General features: G+C 44.2%; 1 protein-coding gene across 2 annotated transcripts in view; it reads right to left on the bottom strand.

The window, feature by feature from the left end:
* Positions 1-2,621: 2,621 nt before the first annotated feature.
* RAD51 (RAD51 recombinase) overlaps positions 2,622-22,082 on the bottom strand; it is a 32,393-nt gene continuing 12,932 nt past the window's right edge. Inside the window, exons 5-10 of one of the 2 annotated variants that reach the window (XM_003266738.4) lie at positions 20,069-20,160; positions 15,028-15,122; positions 5,436-5,549; positions 4,645-4,774; positions 4,298-4,419; positions 2,622-3,216 (exon numbers count right to left, since the gene is read on the bottom strand). In XM_003266738.4, coding sequence (XP_003266786.1) covers positions 3,093-3,216; positions 4,298-4,419; positions 4,645-4,774; positions 5,436-5,549; positions 15,028-15,122; positions 20,069-20,160 — 677 coding nt within the window. In that variant the 3' untranslated portion in view covers positions 2,622-3,092. The remainder of the gene's footprint in view (positions 3,217-4,297; positions 4,420-4,644; positions 4,775-5,435; positions 5,550-15,027; positions 15,123-20,068; positions 20,161-22,082) is intronic. The other variant, XM_003266739.4, reaches the window with a different exon arrangement.

The following is a 22,082-nucleotide window of genomic DNA, read 5'->3' on the forward strand; positions in this document are numbered from 1 at the left end:
CATGTGCAACCACGCCCGGCTAATTTTGTAATTTTAGTAGAGATGGGGTTTCTCCATGTTGGTCAGGCTGGTCTCGAACTCCTGACCTCAGGTGATCTGCCCCTCCTCGGCCCCCCAAAGTCCTGGGATTATAGGTGTGAGCCACCGTGCCTGGCCTCCTTATATGTATTAATATCTCATAACATGTTGTATACCTTAAATATACAATAAATTAATGTAAAAAACAGGAAAACGTTTTGGGTGGTCACTGAGCACTTTGGGTAAGATCTGGATTGGAAGTCCTAACTAGTGAAATGAGGTAAAGGGGAAAAAAAGAGTCCCATAAACTCCATTTGGCATCTGGCTTCCAGGGACATTGACAATGCTACTTTTCAATCTGATTTTTTTTGAGACAGGGCCTTGCTTTCTCACCCATGCTGCAGTGCAGTGGTGTGATCAGGACTCACTGCAGCTGCTACCTCCCAACCTCAAGGGATCCTCCCACCTCAGCCACCGGAGTAGCTAGGGACTACAAGTGCATCCTACCATGCCCAAATAATTTTTTAATTTCTAAATTTTTTGTACAGGGTTTCACCATGTTGCCCAGGCTGACCTCAAACTCCTGATTCAAGTGATCTACCCACTTTGGCCTCCCTAAGCGTTGGGATTACAGATGTGCGCCCGGCCCAGTCTCTGATTTTTTTTTTTTTTTTTTTTTGATATGGAGTTTTGCTCTTGTTGCCCAGGCTGGAGTGCAGTGGTGCAATCTCGGCTCACCGCACCCTCCGCCTCCCAGGTTCAAGTGATTCTCCTGCCTCAGCCTCCCGAGTAGCTGGGATTACAGGCATGCACCACCATACCCAGCTAATTTTGTATTTTTAGTAAAGACGAGGTTTCTCCATGTTGAGGCTGGTCTCGAATTCCTGACCTCAGGTGATCCACCCGCCTCGACTTCCCAAAGTACTGGGATTACAGGCGTGAGCCACCATGCCTGGCCCCTGATTCTTTTTTTTTTTTTTTTTGAGACAGAGTCTTGCTCTGTCGCCCAGGCTGGAGTGCAGTGGCGCAATCTCGGCTCACTGCAAGCTCCGCCTCCCGGGTTCACGCCATTCTCCTGCCTCAGCCTCTCCAAGTAGCTGGGACTACAGGCACCCGCCACCACACCCAGCTAATTTTTTATATTTTTAGTAGAGACGGGGTTTCACCGTAGTCTCGATCTCCTGACCTCGTGATCCGCCCGCCTCGGCCTCCCAAAGTGCTGGGATTACAAGCGTGAGCCACCGCGCCCAGCCCGGCACCTGATTCTTAAACCTTAAAGACAGGTCAGGCGTGGTGGCTCACATCTGTGATCCCAGAACTTTGCGAGGCCGAGGTGGGCGGATTACCTGAGGTCAGGAGTTCAAGATCAGCCTCGTCAAAATAGTGAAAAACTTATCTACTGAAAATAAAAAAATTTGTCAGGCGTGGTGGCATGTGCCTGCAATCCCAGCTACTCGGGAGTCTGAGGCAGGAGAATTGCTTGAACCTGGGAGGTGGAGGTTGTAGTGAGTTGTGCCACTGCACTCCAGCCTGGGCAACAGAGCAAGAGACTGTCTCAAAAAAGATGAAATGCTTTTAAAACAAAGCATTGTAGGACTATGTGTGATGGTTCGTGCCTGTAATCCCAACTCTTTGGGAGGCCAAGGCTGGCAGATCACTGAGATCAGGAGTTCGAGACCAGTCTGGCCAACATGGTGAAACCCCATCTCTACTAAAAATACAAAAATCAGCAGGGCCTGGTGGTGGGCGCCTGTTGTCTCAGCTACTCGGGAGGCTGAGGCTGGAGAATTGCTTGAACCCAGGAAGCGGAGGTTGTGGTGAGCCGAGATCACGCTATTGCACTCCAGCCTGGGCAACAAGTGAAACTCCATCTCAAAAAAAAAAAAAAAAAGGGTCACAAGGCAAGCCATGGTATGTCTTTCTTTTATTTTCCATTAGGTTTTAAGCACAATCATCTGCAAGTGGGACTTTCCTTTCTGGTTTCAAATCTTAAAGTAACAGAAACTGATCACCCCTATACAGTGCCAAAAAGATTATGGAAACCCTGTCTTGAAATAGCTTGCACTGCAATAATTGCTATGAACAGCACATTCACTACTAATAACTACTTTATTAGAAGCCTCATAATCAAATCTGTTTACTTAGCCTCTGAAATGCTTTCTTGTTTGAAACATGGTCTCACTCTGTCACCCTGGCTGGAATGCAACGGTGTAATCTCGACTCACTGCAACTTCCACCTTCCAGGCTTAAGTGATCCTCCCACCTCAGGCCCTTGAGTAGCTGGGACTACAGGCACGTGCAACAGTGTGTCCAGATTAAGTTCTGCATTTTTTGTAGAGCTGGGGTTTCACCATCTTGGCCAAGCTGGACTTAAAACTCCTGGGCTCAAGCGATCCACCCGCCTCGGCCTCTCAAAGTGCTGGGATTACAGGCGCCAAGACACCACACCTGGCCTGAAATGCTTAAGACTCTAGAATTACCTTGAGTTAGTCTTAGCAATAAAAGACCAAGCAGGTAGGTGGTGAAGGGCTAATGGCCCAGCAGGTTTGGCACAAGACTCCATAACCAAAACCTTAACGCAAGATCATTCAGACAGACAACTTAAAAACCTGCTTGAGAGTTTTACTGACAGAAAAAAAGAATCTGTGCAGAGACCCATTCCCTTTGCTACATAGCTCAGGCATTTTATTTTACCATTAATTCAGAAGTGAGAGAAGGGTCAGGTTTCTCCAGCTTTAGTTCTCTTGGAAACATAAGATTGTCCAATAGACAGCTTGTTAAACCCAAGTCATTCCTAAGGCACCATGTCAAAAATACTTCATACTCCTCCTCCAAAACCAAAGAAAACACACAGAGATTAATACTCTACAGAAGGAATAAACATTTTAGATTAGTTTGTGACTACTGACCTGTCTCCTGTTTACACCATCAGAAAAGCTGATAAAATAGCTGTTTTCCCAGAAGCCTTTTCCTGGCAGTCACAACAGGAAGAGGCCTGTAGAGAACCCCAGGGAGCAGTGCACTCTCATTAGGCTGCGGCACTTAAGGTTTTTAACAGAGAAAAACCCAATGATTCAGTCTTTGGCATCTCCCACTCCATCTGCATTAATGGCAAACATAGCTTCAGCTTCAGGAAGACAGGGAGAGTCGTAGATTTTGCAGATTCTGGTTTCCCCTCTTCCTTTCCTCAGATACAATCTGACCCAAAGACACAGACCAAAGCACCAATTTATTATAATTAAACAATTCCATTCCTGACTTTATAACAGAGCTGAAAATTTTTTAGACATATATTCATCCTAGAAGGACCCTGGGAATGTTTCTGTACTGTTTTCCTTAGTGCATTTCCAACCTGGCAGAATCCATTTTTGCCCTGGCCCCTCTCAATGGATTGTCCATATTAAAACAAACATTAAAAAAAGAAAAATTTAGGCCGGGCATGGTGGCTCATGCCTGTAATCCCAGCACTTTGGGAGGCCGAGGTGGGCGGATCACGAGGTCAGGAGATTGAGACCATCCAGGCTAACATGGTGAAACCTCATCTCTACTAAAAATACAAAAAAATTAGCCAGGCGTGGTGGCGGGCGCCTGTAGTCCCAGCTATTTGGGAGGCTGAGGTAGGAGAATGGTGTGAACCCGGAAGGCAGAGCTTGCAGTGAGCCGAGATCATCCCACTGCGCTCCAGCTTGGGTGACAGAGCAAGACTCCATCCCCAAAAAAAAAAAAAAAGAAAAAAATTTTTTTCAAGACAGTGTCCTGCTCTTTTGCCAGGCTAGAGTGCAGTGGTGTGTGATCATAGCTCAACACGGCCTCGAATTCCTATGCTCAACTGATCCTCCCGCCTCAGTCTCCTGGGTAACTAAGACTATAGGCAAACACCACCACACCAGCTACTTTTTTTTTGTAGAGACAGGGGCCTCACTTTGTTGCCCTTACTAGTGTCGAATTCCTAGCCTCAAGCCATCCTCTCACCTTTGCCTCCCAAAGTGTTGGGATTACCAGTGTGAGCCACTGTGCCCAGCCCAAACATTTTTTAAATAACGGGGGAGAGGCATATCAATTATTCATATTCATTCTTCCACACTTGTGGGTTTTTAATTCTTTTATGAACTAAAACATCTATACCAACCAGAGCATGTTAATTAGATTAGCAAGAGTTCCTAAGTGTCTATACGACAGTAGCTTTAACAGGGCTTAAATGAAAATGTTATATCTTCATGTCTGCTTCACAGTTAACATGACATTCTGAAAAGAAGAACTGATCCCATCAACACCTTACCTGGTTGTTGATGCATGGGCGATGATATTTCCTCCAATAGGTTTTTTGGGATCAGCAGCAAACATCGCTGCTCCATCCACTTGAGCTACCACCTGATTAGTGATTACCACTGCTACACCAAACTGATGGGGAAAGGATAAATGTCAATTTTGTGGCCATAGACACTCCAAGAGCCTTAATGCTGCCACCACTTTCCCCCACAAAGTAACGAATAACTAATGTCTCTCTTCTTCCTTTTCTAATAGAGCTTGATGATCTCAGGCACTGATGTCTTGGCCTCCTAGCAAGGCTCCTGGAATTCACAGCCACTGAAAGGAGGCATTCTCTGTCCCTATCCCACAACTTACCTCATCAGCGAGTCGCAGAAGCATCCGCAGAAACCTGGCCAAGTGCATCTGCCTGGCTGAAAGCTCACCTCGACCTGAGTAGTCTGTTCTGTAAAGGGCGGTGGCACTGTCTACAATAAGCAGTGCATACCTATAGGAAACAAGGATTCTCTGAAGCCTATTTCTAGCCTGTCAGATTCTGCTCCCTTCCTTACCACCCTAAAATCTCATATTCATCGTTTTTCTTGTATATAGATTTTCTTTTTTTGAGATGGAGTCTAGCTCTGTCACCCAGGCTGGAGTGCAGTGGGGCGATCTTGGCTCACTGCAAGCTCTGCCTCCCAGGTTCACTCCATTCTCCTGCTTCAGCCTCCGGAGTAGCTGGGACTACAGGCGCCCGCCACCATACCCGGCTAAGTTTTTTGTATTTTTTTTAGTAGAGACGGGGATTCACCATGTTAGCCAGAATGTTCTCGATCGCCTGACCTCGTGATCCGCCCGCCTCAGCCTCCCAAATTGCTGGGATTACAGGCGTGAGCCACTGCGCCTGGCCTGTATATAGATGTTTTATTAAAATATTTGCATAGCACTAACATCTGAGGCACCATTTAACAAGATTTCCCGCAAGTTCAAGTAGATTATGGTTTCATTTTTAATAGTGACTTGACCTAAACTACAAAGCAAGAGTGTCAACACAGGAATTAAACCTCCTCATTTCTAATTCAAACTACTATCAATCTGGCCAAATAGCCATTACAAGATTCAGGGAAGGACTCTAAGAACATATTTGGTGTCTTATACTGAGCACATACCTAGATTCTACCATCATGGCTGATGCTTGATAAAGGAGCTGGGTCTGGTGGTCTGTGTTGAACGCTCGAGCATATGCTACATTATCCAGGACGTCACTGCCAGAGAGACCATACCTATGAGAAAAGAGAGAACATTTTTAGGCTGCACACAGAACTCAGGCAGATGAGCAATTCATTTCTGCCACTTAAATTGCCTGAATAGGTAGGGAAGAAGTGGTACTGACAGTAGTTTCAGGGCCAAAGAATGTAATTCCCTTTCTATTAAGAAGTTCAGGCAAACTATAAGCAGAGAGATGATAGCACCCAACTACTCTGGAGCTCTACCTGGCAAATCTTCAGGATAAATCAAATCCATTCTTTTTTTTTTTTCCTTTGAGACGGAGTCTTGCTCTGTCACCCAGGCTGGAGTGCAGTGGCGTGGTCTCATTGCAACCTCAACCTCCTGGGTTCACGTGATTCTCCTGCCTCAGCCTCCCGAGTAGCTGGGATTACAGGCGTGCAGCACCATGCATGGCTAATTTTTTTATTTTTAGTAGAGACAGGGTTTCACCATATTGATCAGGCTGGTCTTGACCTCCTGACCTCATAATCCACCCACCTTGGCCTCCCAAAATACTGGGACTACAGGCGTGAGCCACCACGCCCGACCTAAATCAAATCTATTCTTTGAGGGCCAGGTGCGGTGGCTCACGCCTGTAATCCTAGCACTTTGGGATGCCGAGGCAGGTGGATCACCTGATGTCAGGAGTTGGAGACCAGCCTGGTCAACATGGCAAAACCCCATCTCTACTAAAAATACAAAAATTAGCCGGGCGTGATGGCAGGCACCTGTAATCCCAGCTACTTGGGAGGCTGAGGTAGGAGAATCACTTGAACACAGGAGATAGAAGTTGCAGTGAGTTGAGATCACACCATTGCATGCCAGACTGGGTGACAGAGTGAAATTCCATCTCAAAAAAAAAAAAAAAAAGAATGTTTACATAAAACCCAGTGTGCTATGATTATGTTCTAGGTTCACGATTCTATCATGAGGATAAACAGATGGCATTAGGATAGAGTTACACCTTACGATCCTGACCAAATAAAACAAGAATGAAGAGATATACGTTTTCTCTATTTAGATCGTGAATATATGGTGAAAAAAAAAAGATATAACAAGTGTAAGTACTTTACTGCACAAGTCTTCTAGTTCTCCCTCAAGAAACACTGATATGGCTGGGCGTGGTGGCTCACACCTGTAATCCCAGCAACTTGGGAGGCTGATGTGGGCAGATCACTTGAGATAAGGAGTTTGAGACCAGCTTGGACTACATGGTGAAACACCATCTCTACTAAAAATACAAAATGTAGCTGGGTGTAGTGGCAGGCACCTGTAATCCCTGCTTCTCAGCTACTTGGGAGGCTGAGGCAGGAGAATCGCTTGAACCCAGGAGGCAGAGGTTGCAGTGAGCTGAGATCATGCCACTGCACTCCATCCTGGGTGACAGAGCAAGACTCTGTCTCAAAAACAAACAAACAAATGAACAAAAAAATACACTGATATAATCTACTATCAGAAAGGGAGAAGAGGCTGGGCACGGTGGCTCATGCTTGTAATCCCAGCACTTTGGGAGACTGAGTGGGGAGGATTACTTGAGCTCAGGAGTTTGAGACCAGCCTGGGCAACATGGCAAAAGCCCGTCTCTATTTATAAAATTTAAAAAAATTAAAAATTAAAAAAGAAAGGGAGATTATCTACTTGCTATAAAAACAGAGAAGGTTTACCAGAATAAAGAGTTATCCTAGCTTTTCTCTCAGCGGCACTCACAAAAAAAACTACGGGAACCCCTGCGCTTAGGCTCCAGAAGCAGGACATGGAATTCCCACAGCTTGGGACAAGTTGGCTGGAAATACCATCTTATTTTGAGACGGAGTCTCACTCTGTCGCCCAGGCTGGAGTGCAGTGGCGCGAGCTTGGCTCACTGCAAGCTCCGCCTCCCGGGTTCACGCCATTCTCCTGCCTCAGCCTCCTGAATAGCTGGGACTACAGGCGCCCGCTACCACGCACACCTGGCTAATTTTTTTTTTTTATTTTTAGTAGAGACAGGGTTTCACCGTGTTAGCCAGGATGGTCTCGATCTCCTGACCTTGTGATCCACCCACCTCGGCCTCCCAAAGTGCTGGGATTATAGGCGTGAGCCACCGCGCCTGGCCATAGCATCCTCTTTCATAGTGTTTCTTGAACTTCCCTAAAGATAATAACCTGGAACACCTGTTAGAAAACAAATTCCTGGGCAGGCTGTGGTGACTCATGCCTGTAATCTCAGCACCTTGGGAGGCCAAGGCAGGCGGATCACTTGAGGTCAGGAATTGGAGACTAGCCTTGCCAACAAGGCGAAACTCAGTCTCTACTAAAAAAATACAAAAATGAGATAGGCGTGGTGGTGCACACCTGTAATCCCAGGTACTTGGGAGGCTGAGGCAGGAGAATCGCTTGAACCCGAGAGGCGGAGGTTGCAGTGAGCCAATATCACGCCATTGTACTCCAGCCTGGCAGCCTGGGCAACAAGAGTGAAACTCTGTCTCAAAAAAAAAAAATTCCTGGGCCTAACCTAGACTCAATGAACTACAATTATCAGAGAAGAGCCTGGTAATTTGTATATTTAACAAATACATCAGGTTATTCTTAACATATAAGTTTGAAAAACTAAGCTCATCTCAAAGGAGTTCTGTCATTCTTTCACAGTACTTCAGATTTTCAAGAAAGGCTAGCAATTTGTGGTCATAGTTTTCAAACTTTAGCAAGCATCAGATTACCTAGAGAGCTTGCATTTTTTTTGGTTTGTTTTGTTTGTTTTTTTGAGATGGAGTCTCACTGTCGCCCAGTCTGGAGTACAGTGGCACGATCTTGGCTCACTGCAACCTCCGCCTCCTGGGTTCAAGTGATTCTCCTGCCTCAGCCTCCCGAGTAGCTGGGATTACAGGTGCCCGCTAACATGCCCAGCTAGTTTTTGTATTTTTAGTAGAGACAGGGTTTCACCATGTTGGCCAGGCTGGTCTCAAACTCCTGACCTCAGGTGATCCACTCCCTTGGCCTCTCAAAGTGTTGGGATTACAGGCGTGAGCCATGATGCCTGGACCTGGGGAGCTTGTTAAAAACAGGTTGCTAGCCCGAGTATCTAGTTGTTTCTGATTCAGTAGATCTGAAGTCCCATCAGACAATTTGCATTTCTAACAAGTTCTCAAGTAATGGTAACGGTGCTATTCTGGGGACCATGCTCTGGGAACCCCAGAGCTACAGTAACATGAATGGGGGCTAATATTCTTCAACAGGGCATGGCAAAAATTAATCAGTAAGGGCTCTTTTGCTGTGAATGAAAGAGGACTATTTTATTAGCTTAAGGAGGCCTTGTGACATTCTCAGAAATATAATTCAATTATAAAATTTTTTCTTGATAGAGAGACCTGATTAAAACAAATTAATGAAATTTCTATGTAAACATATTTTTCAGCGAGGCACAGTCACTTATGCCTGTAATCTTAGCACTTTGGGAGGCCGAGGAGGGAGAATCACTCTAGGCCAAGAGTTTGAGACCACCCTGGGCAACACAGTGAGACCTCATCTCTACAAAAATAAGAAATAGGCCAGGCACAGTGGCTCACGCCTATAATCCCAGCACTCTGGGAGGCCAAGGTGGGCAGATCACAAGGTCAGGAGATCAAGACCATCCTGGCTAACACGGTGAAACCCCGTCTCTACTAAAAAACACAAGAAAATTGGCCGGGCGTGGTGGCGGAAGCCTGTAGTCCCAGCTACTCGGGAGGCTGAGGCAGGAAAATGGTGTGAACCTGGGAGGCGGAGCTTGCAGTGAGCCGAGATCGCGCCACTGCACTCCAGCCTGGGCAACAGAGCAAGACTCCATCTCAAAAAAAAAAAAAAAAAGAAATAAAAACATTAGCTGGGCTTGGTGGTGTGTGCCTGTGATCCCAGCTACACTGAGGAAGGGGGACTGCTTGAGCCCTGGAGTTAGAAGCTGCAGTGAGCTATGATTGCACCGTTGCATTCTAGTGGGGGCAGAGTGAGACCTGTCTCTAAAAAAACAAACAAAAAAAATTATTTTTTTGTGAGCAAAATATTCATTAACAAATCCTGAATGCATTGCTTTACTGCTTGGGCATCCAGTGGGTGACCAAATCAAAGTTCTTGTCCTCATAGCCTATATTCTCCTAGGTCATCTATCCTATCTGAATACTTATTTATGTTACAAGAGAATGTTTTAGTGACTCTGTCCAAAAGATAATCCTTAAACTACTAAAACAGTAAAAGTATGAATGCTGTACAGGATTGCCAAAACAATTTTGAGAAGGAAGACACAATTAAGTATATACATCCTCAGAAAACTAAGATCAGGCTACAAAAGAGTAATTCCTTTTCCTTCATAGGAATTTTGTAGGCAGAGACAAAAAGCTGCAATTACCATTCCAACCTAATTTTACGTTTCAGTGGTATATATTCAATAGGTTGCAGTCCTCAAATTATAAGCTGGGAAAGATAATTTGATTATAAAACGAGAGAGAATATTCTCCTCAATTTATTTAGGCAGGTTCCAACTTGAGTCTGACATCTCAGCATACAATTAAATTGTTTTATCACTGGGTTTCCCTAAAATGTGTGACAGGGACTAAATTACCACATTTGACCCTAGACAAAGGAAAAGAAGTAAAACAATTTTGAGGATGTATTTAAAAACTTTATTTGATATAGAAACTTACAAACTCTTCACGAGCTTTACTCAGGTATAATTAACATACCTCAAAAATGTCCTGCTCTAAGTATAAAATTCATTGAGCTTTAGTGAATTTGCAGAGTTGTATAACCACGAACACAATCCAATTTTAGAACATTTTTATCACCCCTAAAAAATCTCTCAACTTAATTCACAGTTATTCCTCATTCCTATTGCCAGTAACCACAATTCTTCTATCCCTTAGATTATCCCCTTCTGGAAATTTCATATAAATGGAATCATACATTATGTGGTCTTTTGTGTTTAACTTCTATCATTTAGCATATTTGAAAGTTCATCCATGTTGTTAACATGTATCAGTACTTAAGTTCTTTTTTATTGCTGAAGAGTATCCCATTGTATGGAAAAAACAAATTTTGTTTATTCATTTACCAGCTGATGGACATTTTGGGCTATTATAATGATATTATAAACATTATCATACAAGTCTTTGTATAGACACGTTTTTATTTCTCTTGGGATATATAACTAGAGTGAAATTGCTGCATCATATGGTAAATTTATATTTAACTTCTTAAGAAGCCACCTATTTTGCAAAGAGACCACCATTGTATATTGTCACCAGCAGTATGTGAGGGTTCCAGTTTCTCTACATCCTCCCAGTATTTGTTACCGTCTTTTTTATTATAGCCTTCATAGTGGGTGTGAAGTGGTAGCTCACCATGGTTTCAATTTGCATTTTCCTGATGACTAATGATGTTGAGCATCTTTTTATGTGCTCATCAACCATTTGTATATCCTCTTTAGAGAGATGTCTGTCTATTCAAATCCTTTGCCCATTTAAACAACTGGGTTTTCTTTTTATTGTTGGGTTATAATAGTTCTTTATATATTCTGGATACTAGACCTTTATGAGATACATGATTTGCAAATATTTTCTCACATTCTTTGGGTTATCTTTTCGCTTGCTTCATAGTGTCCTTTGAAGCACAAAAGGTTTTGATTTTGATGAAGTGAAAACTAACTCTATTATCAATTTATTCTTTCATGGACTGTGTGTTTGGTGTTGTAGCTAATACATCTTTGCCTACCCTAAGGTCACTAAGATTTTCTCCCATATTCTCTCTGAAAAATTATAGTTTAGGCTCTTATTTAGGACTATCACCCTTCTAAAAACAGTATAGTAAAACATACACATATAACATTAAATTGAGCATTTTAACTATTTTAAAGTATACCGTTCAGGTGCATTAAGGACATTCATGCTGCTGTGCAACCATCACCACTATTCATCTCCAGAGCTTTTTCATCATCCCAAACTGAAACTGTACTATTAAGCAATAACTCCCCAGTCTCCCTACCCCCAGAAAACCACCATTCTACTTTCTGTCTCTTTGATTTTGAAGTACCACATATTAGTGGAATTATACAGTTTTTGTCCTTTTTTTTCCCCCGAGCCAGAGTTCACTCTTGTTGCCCAGGCTGTAGTGCAATGGCAAAATCTCAGCACACTGCAACCTCCCAGGTTCAAGCGATTCTCCTGCCTCAGCCGCCAGAGTAGCTGGGATTACAGGTGTGTGCCACCACGCCTGGCTAACTTTTTGTATTTTTAGTAGTGACAGGGATTCACCATGTTGGCCAGGCTGGTCTCAAACTCCTGACCTAAGGTGATCTACCTGCCTTGGCCTCCCAAAGTGCTGGGATTATAGGCATAAGCCACCACACCTGGCCTCAGTTTTTGTCCTTTTGTGACTAACTTATTTCACTTAGCATAATGTCCTGAAGGTTAGTGGATGTTAATAGCATGTGTCAGAATTTCCTACCTTTTTATCTGCAGGACTAAGTCTAAGAAAAAAAATTTGTTTTCTTCCTTTTAAGGCTTCATTGTGTGTATCTGAGTTCCTGTTTTCAATTCTTTATATAGCTGGAAATGGAACTGCTGGATCACATGGTCATTCTGTGTTTAATTTTTTGAGGAATGACCATACTGTTATCTATTTTTTTATGTGTGGTGTATAGTAAGGGTCTAAAGTTATTGTTTTGCATTTGGAAATTCATCCACATCAGCACCATTTATTGAAAAGACCATTTTTTCCCTCATTAAATTGCCTTCTCAGCCAGGTTTGGTGGCTCACATCTGTAATCCTAACACTTTGGGAGGCTGAGTAGGGATGATCACCTGAGGCCAGGAGTTCGAGACCAGCCTGGGCAACTCAGCAAGACCACGTGTATTTGTAAAAAATTTTAAATTTTAAAAAAATTGCCTGTTACCTTTGTTAAAAATGAAGTGACCATAAAGGTTTCATTTCCAAACTCTCCATGTTTATCCTTATGCCATGACCATATTGTCTTGGTTACTGTAGCTTTATAATAAGAATTTAAACCAAAAAGTCTAAGACCTCAAATTTTCTTTTTTTTCCAGACATTTCGGCTATTCTGGGTCCTTTGCATTTCCATATGTTATGTTCCATAAATGTTATGATTACTTTGTAAATTTCTGCAAAAAAAGCTTGCTGGAATTTTGATAAGGATTGGCTTGAATCTATAGATAAAATCTGAGGAGAACTGCCTTTTCTTGAGATAGAGTCTCGCTTTGTCACCCAGGCTGGGTGCAGTGGTGTGATCTCAGATCACTGTAATCTGTGCCTCCCTGGTTCAAGTGATTCTCCTTCCTCACCCTCCCAAGTAGCTCAGACTACAGGCAGTATGCCACCATGCCTGGCTAATTTTTGTATTTTTGGTAGAGACAGGGTTTTGCCATGCTGGCCAGACTGGTGTCGAACTCCTGACCTCAGGTGATCCACCCACCTTGGCCTCCCAAAGTGCTGGGATTACAGGTGTGCGCCACAGTACCTGGGCAAGAATGCCATTTTAGTAATATTGAGTTTTCCCATCCATGATGTGGAATGCTTCTCTTTATGTAAATCTTCAATTTTTCTCAGCAATGTTTCAGAGTTTTTGCTGTACAAATCTTACATTTCTTTTTTTAAATTTATTCCTAAGTATTTTATTCTTTTTCATGCTACTGTGAATGAAGTTTTTTTAAGTTTTACTTCTGAATTGTTATTGTCTAGTATATAGAAATACAGTGGATTTTTGTATATTGATATTGTATTCTGCAACTTTGCTGAACAGTTTATTTAGTTCTAGTTTTTCTTGTGGGTGGATTCCTCAGGATTTTCTACATATGGCACCATGTCATCAGCAAATAGTTTTCCTTCTTCCATTCCAATCTGGATGCTGTTTATTTCATTTGCTTGTCTGACTACACTGTCTACAATCTTTGGTACATTGCTGAATGTAAATAGTGAAAGTGGGCATCCTTGCCTTGTTATTGACTTTAGGGGGAAAAGCATTCAGAATTTCACCATTAAGGCCGGGTGCAGTGGCTCACAACTGTAATCCTAGCACTTTTGGGAGGCCAAAGCAGGCAGATCACTTGAGGTCAGAAGTTTGAGACCAGCCTGGCCAACATGGAGAAACCCTGTCTCTTCTAAATATACAAAAATTAGCCAGGCTAATTTTTGGCTGAGGCAGGAGAGTCACTGGAACCCGAGAGGTGGAAGTTGCAGTGAGCCAAAATAGCACCACTGCATTCCAGCCTGGGTAACAGCACCATTTAGTATGATGCTACCTGTAGGTTTTTCACAGATGCCCTTTAGCAAGGCCTCTGATATATGTTATATTCATTATTGAGAGTGAGATATTGAAGCCTGTATCCATTACTGAAAATGAAAATCTGGTCCCTTACTATTATTGATGAGTTGTCTATTTTCCCCTTTAATTCAGTTTTTGTTTCGTGTATTTTGGGGCTTTGTTGTTAGGCGTGTGTGTATCTTTACAACTGTTATATCTTCCTGACAAACTGACCTTTTAATTATAAAATGTTCCTCTTTGTATATAATGTGTTTTTTTTTTTTTTGAGACAGATTCTTGCTCTGTCGCCCAGGCTGGAGTGCAGTGGCGCAATCTCGGCTCACTGCAAGCCCCGCCTCCCAGGTTCACGCCATTCTCCTGCCTCAGCCTCCCCAGTAGCTGGGACTACAGGCACCTGCCACCACACCCGGCTAATTTTTTGTATTTTTAGTAGAGACGAGGTTTCACTGTGTTAGCCAGGATGGTTTCGATCTCCTGACCTCGTGATCCACCCACTTCAGCCTCCCAAAGTGTTGGGATTACAGGCGTGAGCCACAGTGCCCGGCCAATGTGTCTGTCTTAAAGTGTACTTTGTCTGATATTAGTATAGCCATGCAGTGTCTCTTATGGTTACTATTTGCATGCAATATCTTTTTCCATTCTTTTACTTTCTAAAGGGTTTCTCTGGAAGAAAACACATAGTTGGATTTTTTTTTTTTTAATCCAGTCTGACAGCAACTCTAAAGAATGCCTTTTTCTGGCTGGGTGCGGTGGCTCACGCCTGTAATTCCAGCACTTTGGGAAGTCAAGGCAGGTGGATCATCTGAGGTCAGGAGTCCGAGACCAGCCTGGCCAATATGGTGAAACCCCATCTCTACTAAAAATACAAAAAATTAGCTGGGTGTGGTGGTGTGCGCCTGTAATTCCAGCTACTAGGAAGGCTGAGGTGGGAGAGTTGCTTGAACCCGGGAGGCGGAGGCTGCAGTGACCTGAGATCACACCATTGCACTCTAGCCTGGGTGACAAGAGCGAGACTCCATCTGAAAAAAAAAAAAAAAAAAAAAAAAAAAAGAATGCCTTTTTCTACTAAGGAAGTCATTCTTTTGAACCACACATACAACTTTGGGACGTGGGGTTATAGAAGAGACATTCTTCGGCCAAACTAACCCTGGCAATCACTACATTGATGAGTGCAGCCATAGTCTCTCTTATCTAAACCAGTAACCTACCTCTCAGCCACTGCCAGCAGCCGTTCTGGCCTAAAGGTACCCTCAGTGTCAATGTACATGGCCTTTCCTTCACCTCCACCCCGGTCAATGGGAAGCTATAGAGAACAAAAACAACAGTAGAAATGAACATTGTATTTCTGATACAGCTGACCAAGTTCCTCATGACATCTTTATAATTCCTCCAAGGCAAAGGGAAAAAAACATTTAAAAATGACAGTGGTGGCCGGGCGCGGTGGCTCATGCTTGTAATCCCAGCACTTTGGGAGGCCGAGGCGGGCGGATCACGAGGTCAGGAGATTGAGACCACGGTGAAACCCCGTCTCTACTAAAAATACAAAAAATTAGCCGGGCGTGGTGGCGGGCGCCTGTAGTCCCCAGCTACTGGGAGAGGCTGAGACAGGAGAATGGCGTGAACCCGGGAGGCAGAGCTTGCAGTGAGCCGAGATCGCGCCACCGACTCCAGCCTGGGTGACAGAGCGAGACTCCGTCTCAAAAAAAAAAAAAGAAATGACAGTGGTAGGAAGGAGGCATTCCCTTCTGATATTAATAGAAATACAGCTAGAAAAATATGTAAAGCTGATTGTGTCTCAGTACATACAGCTAGTCCTGTCAGAACTGGACTGCTTAGAAATATAGCCCAAAGTAGGTAATAAAATTCTTTTCTTTTTTTTCTTGCGATAGTCTCACTCTGTTGCCCAGGCTGGAGTGCAGTGGCGTTATCTTGGTTCACTGCAACCTCCACCTCCTGGGTTCAAGCAACTCTCCTGCCTCCGCCTCCTGAGTTGTTGAGATTAAAGGTGCATGCCACCAGGCCCAGCTAATTTTTGTATTTTTAGTAGAAACAGGGTTTCACCAAGTTGGCTAGGCTGGTCTTGAACTCCTGACCTCAGATGATCTGCCTGCCTTGGCCTCCCAAAGTGCTGGGATTATAGGCACGAGACACTGTGCCTGGCCTTTTTTTTGTTTTAGAGACAGGGTCTCACTCTGCTGCCCAGGCTGGAGTGCAGTGGTGCAATCTTGGCTCACTGCAACCTCTGCCTTCCGGGCTCTGGTGATCCTCCCATCTCAGCCTCCCAAATAGCTGAGACCATAGGTGTGCACCACCACACCCGATTAAATTTTTTTGTAGATAGGGTTTTGCCACATTGCCTAGGCTGGTCTTGAACTCCTGGACTCAAGTGATCTGCCCGCCTTGGCCTCTTAAAGTGCTGGGATTACAGGCGTGAGCCACCACACCTGGCCAGTAATAAAATTCTATAACTGCATACCAACACAAGACTATCAATTCAAAAGTACAAAAACTTGGAAGACCATTTACCTTAGCTTTAATCAATAACGGGCCATGATCCAAAGCCCAGTTAATTTTAGCATGTCTAGATCAAACTTATACTTCACTTTAATGAGCAGTTCATTCTTCAGGGGTACTAAAGGGACTAGTCAATGCCCTCGGAGTGTCCATAGCAAATTTCGAGTGTGAGCAAGAAAGGAAAAAAACATATTTACTCCAACAGTATAAACAAGATGTTTAAAATGAACAATTGGAGAAAACAGAAAAAGAAATAGAAAGAATTTTAAAAAGAAAACAAAAAGGAGAGAAAAGAGAAGTAAATGAAATGCCATGAAAACTGTCTTATGAGCCACTCAAGGAAATCTCTGCTTTAGACTACCCATTCCATACCAGATACCTTTGAATTTTTCTACAAAGTTTAAGTGAATGATGCTAAAGGGTAATTTCTACTCTAGAAATCTACTTTGGAGTCATAATTCACATTTAAATTATGAGGAAAATCCTTTAGAACATTTTATGTTAAAGGCCTAGGAGAACCAAATTTTTTTTCTTTTTTTTCTTTTTGAGACGGAGTTTCGCTCGTTGCCCAGGCTGGAGTGCAATGGCACGATCTTGCCTCACCACAACCTCTGCCTCCCGGGTTCAAGGGATTCTCCTCCCTCAGCCTCCCAAGTAGCTGGGATTTCAGGCACGCACCACCACGCCCAGCTAATTTTGCATTTTTTAGTAAAGATGGGGTTTCTCCACGTTGGTCAGGCTGGTCTTGAACTCCTGACCTAAGGTGATTCACCAACCTTGGCCTCCCAAAGTGCTGGGATTATAGGTGTGAGCTATCACGCCCAGTTTGATGTATCTTTGTTTTTTTTTTTTTTTTTGAGACAGAGTCTCGCTCCGTCGCCCAGGCTGGAGTGCACTGGCGCAGTCTCAGCTCACTGCAACCTTCACCTCCCGGGTTCACGCCATTCTCCTGCCTCAGCCTCCCGAGTAGCTGGGACTACAGGCACCTGCCACCATGCCCGGCTAATTTTTTGTATTTTTAGTAGAGACAGGGTTTCATCGTGTTAGCCAGGATGGTCTCGATCTCCTGACCTCGTGATCCACCTGCCTTGGCCTCCCAAAGTGCTGGGATTACAGGCGTTAGCCACCACGCCCGGCCTGATTGTATCTTTTTAAGGGCCATCTCCTACAACTTTTCTACACAAACTCTAAACCAGTTAAATGACCTTGCTTATTTATTGTCTTTTCCTTCTAACTTATGCCTTCCCATCCTCCGTTCATCCCATTCTATACAGTTAAATGCTTTTAATTTCCTTCCTTCCCAAATTTAGCATTCTTCAGAAGTCTGGTCCAATATCTTTTCTCCATAAAGTATTCCATGATCACTCTAGGGTGAAATTACCCCTTTCTATTCCTTAAACGGCTAACCCATTTCCTCTATGACATTCATTTTATATATCAGGCATGTTTTTGGACATCTATTATCTCCACTCATTCAAGCATTTATTGTTTACTGAGGGCCAAACACTGCCTTAGGCACTAGCAATACAGCAGAAAACATGCAGTGGCACGATCTCAGTCACTGGAGCCTGGACCTCCTGGGCTCAAGAGACTCTACCGCCTCAGCCTCCTGAGTAGCTAGGACCACAGGTACACATCATCATGCTGGGCTAATATTTTTAATTGTTTGTTTCTTTTTAGAAACGGCATCTCAGAAACACGGTCTCACTATGTTGCCCAGGCTGGTCTCAAATTCCTGGCCTCAAGCAATTCTCCCACTTTGGCTTCCCAAAGTACTGGGATTACAGGCATGAACCACCATGGCTGGCCTCTTATGAAGTTTTAAGAACATCATCTCTGAAATCTGGTTTGAGTCCAGTATTTGCTACTTAAATACAATGTACTGGGCAATTATTTAACCCACTGTGTCTATTTCCAAATCTTCCCACCAATGGGAGCATAAGTAAAGGAAAAAGAAACTGAAGAGGTCCAAGGAAGGTTTTTTCCTAATGGAGGAGACACTAGGCATATTTGTATACTGATGAGGATAATCTCACAAAGAGGTACAAGAGAAAATGGAAGGAGTAGGCCGGGCGCGGTGGCTCACGCTTGTAATCCCAGCACTTTGGGAGGCCGAGGCGGGCGGATCACGAGGTCAGGAGATCGAGACCATCCTGGCTAACACGATGAAACCCTGTCTCTACTAATACAAAAAATTAGCCAAGCGTGGTGGCGGGCGCCTGTAGTCCCAGCTACTAGGAGAGGCTGAGGCAGGAGAATGGTGTGAACCCGGGAGGCGGAGCTTGCAGTGAGCTGAGATTGCGCCACTGCACTCCAGCCTGGGTGACATAGCGAGACTCCATCTCAAAAAAAAAAAAAAAAAAGAAAATGGAAGGAGTAGAGTCCTTGAGAAGGCAGGAGATGGTAACCAAATCATATTGATAGAATGGGCCTTTGAGAAGAAAAGGGACACTTTCTCAATTGTAACCTGAGATAAGAAAAGATGGGCACAAATGTAGATTTGATGCAAAGAGCAGGTTAGGTTTTTGGCTAAGAATGAGAGTTCAAGAGGAGCATAAAGTTCTGATAACAGAAGACGAAGTATGAGATATGAGATGCCTGTCTAACTCAGTGGGAAAGTACACCTAAATGGAGAAAGTAGACTTGCCAAGAAGTTTTGAATGTTAATCTAAAGTTTGCCATCTTGAATTTTCTTCCTTTTATTTTTTTGAGACAGAGTCTCACTTCTTTGACAGGCTGGAATGCAATGGCGCGATCTCAGCTCACTGCAACCTCTGCCCCCCAGGTTCAAGCGATTCTCCTGCCTCGGCCTCCCAAGTAGCTGGGATTACAGGCACGTGCCAACACGCCCAGCTAATTTTTGTATTTTTAGTAGAGACGGGGTTTCACCATGTTGGCCAGGCTGGTCTTGAACTCCTGATCTTTTTTTTTCTTTTTTTTTTTGAGACAGAGTCTCGCTCTGTCGCCCAGGCTGGAGTGCAGTGGCGCAATCTCGGCTCACTGCAAGCTGCGCCTCCCGGGTTCATGCCATTCTCCTGCCTCAGCCTCCGGAGTAGCTGGGACGACATGCACCTGCCACCATGCCCAGCTAATTTTTTGTATGTAAACTGAGGCTATTTGCAAGATAATTACTTTAATGATGAATCATAAAATCTAGACTAATGGAGAAGATGGAGGGCTGGGCACAGTGGCTCATGCCTATAATCCCAGCGCTTTGGGAGGCCAAGGTGGGTGGATCACTTGAGGTCAGGAGTTCAAGAGGAGCCTGGCCAACATGGTGAAACCCCCTCTCTACTAAAAACACAAGAATTAGCCGGGCATGCTGGTGGGCACCTGTAATCCCAAGTACTCAGGAGGCTGATGAAGGAGAATCACTTGAACCAGAGAGGAGGTTGCAGTGAGCTGAGATCACACCACTGTACTTCAGCCTGGGCGACAGAGCGAGACTCCGCCTCAAAAAAAAAAAAAAAAACAAACAAACAAAAAGTAGCAAGTAAAGCCAGGAAAGGCCTAGTAGGAAAGTATTTGAAATCAATGTATCTGATAGGAGATCAACGATTTGGAAGTTTCTACGACATGGAAGAATTTTGAAGTAGGAGTCTATCTTCTAACTATTAACAGCTATAAGATTCTTGAGGACAGAGAAAGTGCCTTTTATGGCCATCCTAACAGATGCTTGCAAATAGCAGGAATGAAGTAATGCTTATTTGATTAGCTATAGCCCTAACAGCTCACCTGGCAGGTGACAGCTAGCGTATGACAGATCTGGGTCTTCCCAGTTCGGAATTCTCCAAACATTTCTGTGATAGATCCAGTCTCAATTCCACCTAAAAGAGTGATAAGAAATACCTCTTAGCATAATGCAAACATGTAGAAACTGTAGTCATAAAAATGTTCTTGGAGCTCATCAGAAAGATGTTTACATAAATTAAAAATTCAATTTCCAACAAGCGATAATTTTTCAAAAATGTATTTTGAAGCTAGCCGTGGTGGCTCATGCCTGTAATCCCAGCACTTTAGGAAGCTTAGGTGGGTGGATTGCTTGAGTTCAGGAGTTCGAGACCAGCCTGGGCAACATGGTGAAGCCTTGTCTCTACAAAAATTAGCCAGGCATGGTGGCGGATGCCTGTAATCCCAGCTACTCAGGAGCTAAGGTGAGAGGATCACTTGAGTCTGGGAGGCAGAAGTTGGCAGTGAGCCGAGATCGTGCCACTGCACTCTAGCCTGGGTGACACAGTGAGACCCTGTTTCAAAACAAACAAACAAACCAAAAGTATTTTGAAATAATTATAGATTTATAGATAGTTGCAAATAAGGCCAGGTGCGGTGGCTCACACCTGTAATCCCAGCACTTTGGGAGGCCAAGGCAGGCGGATCACCTGAGGTCAGGAGCTCGAGACCAGCCTGGCCAACATGGTGAAACCTCATCTCTACTAAAAATACAAAAATTAGCTGGAACTGGTGATGGGCACCTGTAATCCCAGCTACTAGCAGGCTGAAGCAGGAGAATCACTTGAACCTGAGGGGCGGAGGCTGCAGTGAGCCGAGATCACGCCACTGCATTCCAGCCTGGGTGACAGTGAGACTCCTCAAAAAAAAAAAAAAAAAAAAAAGTGCTGGGCACAATATGGTGAAACCCTGTCTCTACTAAAAATACAAAAATTAGCCGGGCATACATAGTGGCGCATGCCTGTAATCCCAGCTACTCGGGAGGCTGAGGCAGAAGAATCGCTTGAACCCGGGGGCAGAAGTGGCAGTGAGCCAAGATCATGCCACTGCACTCTAGCCAGGGCGATAGAGCAAGACCCCATCTCAAAAAAAAAAAAAAAAAAAAAAAAATCTGGGCGCAGTGGCTCACGCCTGTAATCCCAGCACTTTGGGAGGCTGAGGTGGATAGATCAGGAGGTCAGGAGTTTGAGACCATCCTGGCCAAGTTGGTGAAATCCCATCTCTACTAAAAGTACAAAAATTAGCCAGGCACGGTGGCGGATGCCTGTCATCGCAGCTACTCAGGAGACTGAGGCAGGAGAATTGCTCGAACCTGGGAGTCAGTGGTTGCAGTGAGCCGAGATCGTGCCATTGCACTCTAGCCTGGGAAACAGCAAGACTCTGTCTTTAAAAAACAAACAAACAAACAAAAAACCATACGAAGGTTCTATGCACCTAGCCTTCTTCAGTGTTAACATCTTGCATAATGATAGTACAGCACCGATACTAGAAAACTGACACTGGGGGCCGGGCATGGTGGCTCATGCCTGTAAGCCCAGCACTCTGGGAGGCTGAGGCAGGTAGATCATCTGAGGTCAGGAGTTCGAGGCCAACCTAGCCAACATGGTGAAATCTCATCTCTACTAAAAATACAAAAATTAGCTGGGCGTGGTGGCACTCGCCTATAGTCCCAGCTACTTGGGAGGCTGAGGCAAGAGAATCACTTGAACCCAGGAGGCGGAGGTTGCAGTGAGCTGAGATTATGCCGCTGCACTCTGGCCTGGGTAACAGAGTGAGACTCTGTCTCAAAAAAAAGGGAAAGAAAACTGACATTGGGCCAGGCAAGGTGGCTCAAGTCTATAATCCCAGCACTTTGGGAGGCTGAGGCAGGAGGATGGCTTGAGCTCAGGATTTTGAGACCAGCCTGGGCAACATAGGGAGGCCCCATCTCAAAAAAAAAAACAAAAAAATTGGCCAGGTGGTAAATGACCATAGTCCTAGCTTGGGGAGACTGCGGCTAGAAGATCACTTGAGCCCAGGA

The sequence above is a fragment of the Nomascus leucogenys genome, chromosome 6, assembly GCF_006542625.1.
Source record: "Nomascus leucogenys isolate Asia chromosome 6, Asia_NLE_v1, whole genome shotgun sequence".
In the NCBI taxonomy this organism is placed as follows: domain Eukaryota; kingdom Metazoa; phylum Chordata; class Mammalia; order Primates; family Hylobatidae; genus Nomascus; species Nomascus leucogenys.